Source organism: Triticum dicoccoides, chromosome 2B (genome assembly GCF_002162155.2).
Source record: "Triticum dicoccoides isolate Atlit2015 ecotype Zavitan chromosome 2B, WEW_v2.0, whole genome shotgun sequence".
In the NCBI taxonomy this organism is placed as follows: Eukaryota; Viridiplantae; Streptophyta; class Magnoliopsida; order Poales; family Poaceae; genus Triticum; species Triticum dicoccoides.
Genome location: NC_041383.1, coordinates 818,572,250 through 818,578,924, shown reverse-complemented (window position 1 = coordinate 818,578,924; position 6,675 = coordinate 818,572,250). Strand labels below are relative to the sequence as shown.

Genomic DNA, 6,675 nt, shown 5'->3' with positions numbered 1-6,675 from the left:
GTAAGGCCAAGCCCGCGCTTTTGTACCATGCCGCATTGTTTTCGCGTCAAAGTCCCCTACTCTGGTCTTCCACTCCCCGTCGCTCTCCGCCCAATTCTCTCCTTCCCTCCGCCGCCAACGCATGGATCTGTCGGAGAACCTGTCGGAGAGGGACGCGGCGGAGGATCCGGGCATCACGCTCGCCCAAAAGATCAGCTCGGAAATGAGGCAAAATCGCCGCATCAAAAGCATAGGCCGCAAATGAGGAGAGGATGAGGAAGCGCTTGGCCTTCGGTGGGCCTGGTGGTGGTGATGGGCATGGCGGATGGGGCCGACGGAGCAGTCGGCAAGGCCGTGGCAGACGCCACCAAAAGAGCACGCCCACAATACTGATGGCGTTGTGGCCGGAGCCGTAGAAGCCTCCGTACTACTACTACTACGCCGCCAAGCAGCCCGCAAACCCCTCCGGTACGGTTCCTTACATCATCGATATTAACGCGGCGCCTCTCTTCTCCGAGTATTGTTTGCCATCGCTCATCCGGGGCGAGGACGGCGGGCGGAGAGCATATGGATGGTCGCGTGTTGTTTGCTGCAATGCCGAGAGCAGCGGAGCCGGCGTACGACGCCGACAGGGAGATGCTCCATATCATCCACGACAGAGGGGAGGGAGGATGAGGGTCTATGAGGATGGGACAGGTGAAAGACTTGAATCCCACCCAGTCTGACAACTACCAACAACAACACCCATACGACCATGCAACAGTCCTACACCCAGACCGATGACGGCACACAACAACAACAAAATTAGGCCGCCGGAGAGAAGCATCTTGAGGGGTGAGGGGGAGGAGGAGGACGACAACGACGATGATGATCCGGATGATACAACAGGCGATCTGAAGAAGAAGGGTAGAGGAGAAACCATCAACATGCGGGAGGATGAGTTGTTGTGCGACGCATGGTTGACCACTAGCCTCGATCATGTCCGTGGCACGGAGCAAAAGGGCACAACCTTTTGGAGGAATGTTCACATATGGTTCCATCACATCCTGTTCTGACGCATTAATCCTCAACCGTGAGTGGAAGTTCCTTAACCATCGATGGTACACCATCCAAGAGACTGTCTCCAAGTATTGTGGGCACTTGAAGGATCTTATCGCACGGTGACCTAGCGGTGCACAAATCACCAAGCAAGTAGGTTGATCACTAGCAGGATATGCTCTAGTTTTGTTGATCACTAACCGGGTATGCTCTAGTTTTGTTGATCACTAGTCGGATATGCTCTAGTTTTGTTGATCACTAACCGAATATGCTCTAGTTTTGTTGATCACTAGCCAGATATGATCTAGTTTTGTTGATCACTAGTTGGATATGCTCTAGTTCTGTTGATCACTAGTTGGATATGCTTTTGTTTTGTCGATCACTAGCCGGACATGTATTGTTTTTTTCTCACTAGACAGACATGCGATGTTTCACTTTTGTAGCCTACTCATGCATGTGTGGTGTACAAGAAGTTAGAGAAGAAGTCCTTCACCGTCATGCATTGTTGTTTGAAGTTCAATGAGAAGCTGAAGTGGAACCTTTTCATTGCCAAGACCGCCGCCCAAGTCAATGAGGAAGAAACCGGTGAACCTACCCACCCAACCCAAGAACCGCCGAAGAAGGTTAGAAGAAATATGCGGGGCAAGAAGTGGGAGGAGGAGTTGCGGCAGCCAAGCTGACAGAAAGGTTCAAGGAGATCTTGGCGAAGAAGGAAGAGACATGCGTGTGGAGCTCGGACATCAAGGAGGAGCGGAAGGCGGAGAGGTTCACGCAGTTGATGGATGCGACAGAGAAGAAGATCAAGCTCGAAGAGTGGAGGACCATGATCGAGGAGGCGAAGGCGGCGCGCGAGGAGAAGAAGGCCGCGCTCGAGGAAAGGTGGGCGAAGATAACCGCCAATGTAGAGGATGCCAAGATGTTGACATTGAATATCGACTGTTTGGATGTCACCGCTAGAATTATTGTGCAATTCATCTGGTATCAAATGTTGGAGAGGCATGAAGATCTGTTGGCGGCGGTGCAAGATGAGGACGCGGCGGAGGCGGAGGTGGACGCAGTCGTGGAGGCTGCCTATTCGGCGACGACGACACCTCCTTGATCAGGAAGCATCTTGCTGGGATGGCCGGTCCGGTAGGGCGAAAATGCACAGACTGATGTTCTTTTGGATTTGGGCATGTAAAAACTAAGCATATTTGCCTTTTTTTTATTGTGATCGGGGATGCGATCCAGCGCCGATGTGATCTGACGCGTTGTGTGGATCATCGTAGATTTGAATTTGAATTTGCTGGCGGACAGAATGCGACAACGGTTGGATAACTGTCTCCCGGGTCCATGTCCGCAGACAGATGCGGGTTTTTTTTGCGAGTAGCCATGGAAGGTGCCCTAATCCTCAGTCGTGATGATCATCGAGCATCCCTCTCAATTTTGATTCAATTAATCAAATTCAATTTGTGTCTCTTCTCTTTTTTGCGGGTCTGTTAGGTATCGATATCAGTGTTGGCAGGACCAGTCCTAGGTTTTGTAGACCTGAGGCGAAATCAGAACCTATGACCTCCAAATATAAAACTGTGTACAAGTTTGAAGATTCTTTTGTATAACGTACTAGACAGAATGTGCAGTAGGACTTATGGACATTTTCTAGATAAAATTGATTGAGACAGTTGTGTGACGTGGTATATCGGTCCATGTTGCAGTTAATGGCCACTGATTAATACGTATGTACTGTATATTGGTTGAAAAGTCAAAAAGTAAAGCAGTCTGAGTTATGTGAGTCGATGATTTCCAGAAAGTTCAAATAAATCTAGAAAGAACATTTAGAAAAAACACACCTATGTACTGTATAAATGAGTTATGTAGCTTGGGTAGGCAAAGATGTTGTCCTACGGAACATCTAGAAAAGCACACATATATGAGTTAGACTGTTAAACGTCGTAGTCTGTGAGAGTTGGGTGTTCTCTAATAAACTCATGAAGGGGCCCCGTAGTTTGACATATATGCTCCTAAGGGGGGGGGGGGGTTTCAGTGGTCTAGTATCGATCAAGGGTTTTACATGAAACTTGTTTACAGAAAACTTGCAGTTCAAGACGTAGTGCACTGTTAAAGTTGTGAACAAGTGTAGCATGGAGTTCTAGTTGGAAGTTCAACTTAACAGTCTCCACTAAAATATCGATATATAAACAATGTTTTGGAACCATAAGCAAATTTATGTCTCTCTGGGATCTGGTCGAGGATTGTTGGAATTATTGGGTCTAGCCCATATAATAATTCATATTTTCTTCCAATAATTCAAGGTAAATCGCAGAGGCTTACGTGGCCCATTCATGCATGACAAGGTGATGTGGAAAATATGTGTATGCGCTCCTTTATTTCTATCGTGCAAGAAAGAAGTTGAAATGATTGAAGCATAAATGGTATAAGAAATTGAGCACTTCGTGGAATTTTTAGTGTGCTCGTTTCTGCATCTACTACCATTACTTAACACATCGACCGCTCTCCAGCATGCATCTAGTGTATTAAGTATATGTGGCTTGGCCGTGCGTGTGTGCATGCTAGCTAGTGGTTAGTGGCTGTGTGATAGCCAAGTGAGTCCGGCTATCTAAGCCATGTATTTGTTGTTGTGTTAAGTGGCGAGAAGTCATACAATTGAAAAGGCACTATGTGCGTGTGCCAAAGTGAGTGTATCTTCCTCTTCCTTGAATTGTGTGCATGATTGTTCTTCCTCCTCCTGGGCTGTTCCAACAGGGACACCATTACTAACACTACTCCTTCCACTCTCATCGTCCTCAATCTCAACAGACATAGTTTCTACCATTGGCACCATCTCTTTGATGTTCATGATTCATCTTGGCTCTCTTATTTATTAAACGAGGCAAATCTTATGCCTCCGTTTAAAAAAAAAGATTCATCTTGGCCGTTGTTCTGTGCTCCACCATATCTTCAATGACGTTGTCCTCGCCACGCACAACCAACCCTGGCTCAAGGATGACATCGCCATCATATATAGAGTGGTTGTACACCCACATCTCACCAAGCTCTTTAATCATGTCGCCAAGGTCAGTGCCATGGCACATCACATCTGGGTCGTGCTCCGTCCTCTCATTCAAGACGACCGCGACACTTGCATCTCTGCCCTCAACACCGAGCTATGCACCATCACCGCCCGGTGGGCGTTTTTTATCAGAGGATCAAGTCCAACGGCAACAAATTTTGCAAACTCGGAAGCTCGTTGCTGATCGTGATCCTTATTCACCTTTCGATGGGTGGCCTGGACTGGACGAGCGCTTCGCCCAGCAGGCAACCCTTATCCCACGTCTTCCTTGCCCTCTCTGGCTTGGCTGAGGCTCGCTGGACGCTTGCATGGGCCCGCCCATATCCCAGACGAAGAAATCGTTCAGTGTGTGCGTTTCTACAGAAAGCACTCCGTGTTAAGGCCCTGTACAATTAATGCAGGTGCTTACACAGGTGCCTCAGCAAAAAAAAAAACGGGTTTATTTTCGTGTAGGTGCTTGCACAGGTGCTTAGAGAGAGGGACGGAAGCAAACTTTGGCTACCGGTGCTAGCAGATGCTTAGGAGAGGAAACTGCTGTTTTCACGTCAGGGGCTAAGCAAACTAACGATATTGAAGCACCTATGTGAAGCACCCTCCTTTGGCCGTATGCATCGTTCTGATGCAGAGGCTGGGGCGACCCCCCCTTTTCGAAAAAAATGCGAAGCACCCTCCGTTGCAAGACAAAAGTTATTTGGGGACGCAACTACCCTCTCTCTCCTTAAGCACTAGTGGATAAGCACTCAGCGTTGTACTCCCTTCGTCCGAAAATACTTGTCGTCAAAATGGACAAAAAAAGATGTATCTAGAAAAAAATACATCTAGATACATCCCCTTTTATTCATTTTGATGACAAGTATTTCCGGACGGAGGGAGTATATATAAGCGGTTGGAGACATGTAGATGTAGTAGTACGGAGTAGGTTTTAGACCGTTTGGACATGCCGTGCGTTCCTCCGTTCCACTTTTCCCGTCTTTTCTTGTTCCTCAAGTTGATCCCCTTGTTCTCTCCTAGTCCCAAATCCGTTGCGCTCCAACGGCCCGCCTCGACGTCGCCCCCAAGTTCGCCTCCCTCCGACCACCCCCTTCTCCGGCCGGCATGCTCCTCTCCAATCCATCGGAGTGCTAAACCAGGTACAGTCGGAGGCAGTCCTATCCTATCCTTGTACGAATCGCAGCCCTCTACTCCCCACAGAATCTCGAAACGAAAGGCCTCCTGCACCTGCACCTGATCTACGACGGTCCCATCATCCCATGGCCATGGCAGCGCGGCTGCTGCTCCGCTCCCTCAGGCGTCCTACTCCAGGCTCCTCCTCTCCGGCCGCCCACCAAGCCAGTGGTCTCTTCCACCGCTCGCCATCGCCGTCACAGGTACTGTTTCTTCCCTTTTATCTGTCACTCCCTACTACGTTGCGGGTTTTGCAACGGACGTCACATGTTGCCTACGTGAACGTGGTAGCTTTGGTAAATTAGTCATTTAACCTTCGAGCGTGGTTTAATCAATCTGGATGTGAATTTCACACACGCTCCATATATATAGGGCGTGGGGCATCCTCATGAAGTCATGCCGTGGAGAGGGTTCGGAGGATCACATTCGTCGCAGTCTAAACCACCCCGCCGCCTCGGTCTCGGGGCGGTAGCCAACGCGGTCTCTGCATCCTTTGTCTGCGCTTCTGCTTTCCCCCTTTTTAACCAGACATCGCTGCCCATGTGGCCGCATGACAATGGAAGCAACAATGAGAAGAGGCGACGGACTGATGGCATTATCGCTGTTAATCTCATGTGAGTCTCACAATGCTAAATTCAATTATGTACCAATGCTTGAGTGATTTCCTTTTATTTATTGCTTCTTTGCACCTTTCTTCATCTTTTTTTACTTTATTTTGGTTGTGATTGCGTTGTCGAAGGGTTTATGTGGCAGATATAGCATCGAAAAGGAAGCTTACTAAGTGGGGATCTAGGGTTTGTTCTTCTATCGGCCGAAAATTCCTTTCCATTGTGTATATATATTCTGTCGATGTATTGTCCGTCTAATGCTTGCCGAATGCAACAATTATTTGCTACGCAGGTAAACGACCCGATCCGTAATGGGCAAATCTGGCGCCTGGCTACGCCAGCTCTCCTTCATCGAGGTCCTCTTCACATTGCTGTATGTGTTCCTGTCTCGGTTGAGATTACAATTATTCTCTACAGAATGGCAATTGCGCTAACTTTCGATCATCATCATGATGATACAGTTCAATACACTCTCTTTGGCTAGCATTGGGCCAAAGGTGGAAAAGGATGCTGGTCCTAGAAGATTTCTAGCCATCTATTGCACTTCGGCACTATCAGGTACATGTTTCATTGTCTTTAGCCTGTTTATGATATAACCCATCCTACTATGTCATCCCTATCTATTTTCTTATTCATTCATTCTTGCAACTATAACAGGTTCACTAATGAGCTACTGGTTTAGCTCCGCACGCACATATGGTGTTGGTGCATCTGGGGCTATCTGTGGATTGGTATGTCCATCAGTACATTTATCGCTTTGGTTTTTTTTCCTCTTGCCTAGGCATAGCTTTGATTTTATATGACTTTGTGTTTGCCGGCTTTTGTGTGTGTGTGTGT

General features: G+C 48.0%; 1 protein-coding gene across 1 annotated transcript in view; it reads left to right on the top strand.

Moving 5' to 3' along the window:
* The first annotated feature begins 6,290 nt into the window (after window positions 1–6,290).
* Window positions 6,291–6,675, top strand: part of LOC119369002 (RHOMBOID-like protein 10, chloroplastic) — a 2,323-nt gene continuing 1,938 nt past the window's right edge. Inside the window, exons 1-2 of the mRNA XM_037634086.1 lie at window positions 6,291–6,396; window positions 6,496–6,569. Of these exons, the coding sequence (XP_037489983.1) occupies window positions 6,291–6,396; window positions 6,496–6,569 (180 nt within the window). The remainder of the gene's footprint in view (window positions 6,397–6,495; window positions 6,570–6,675) is intronic.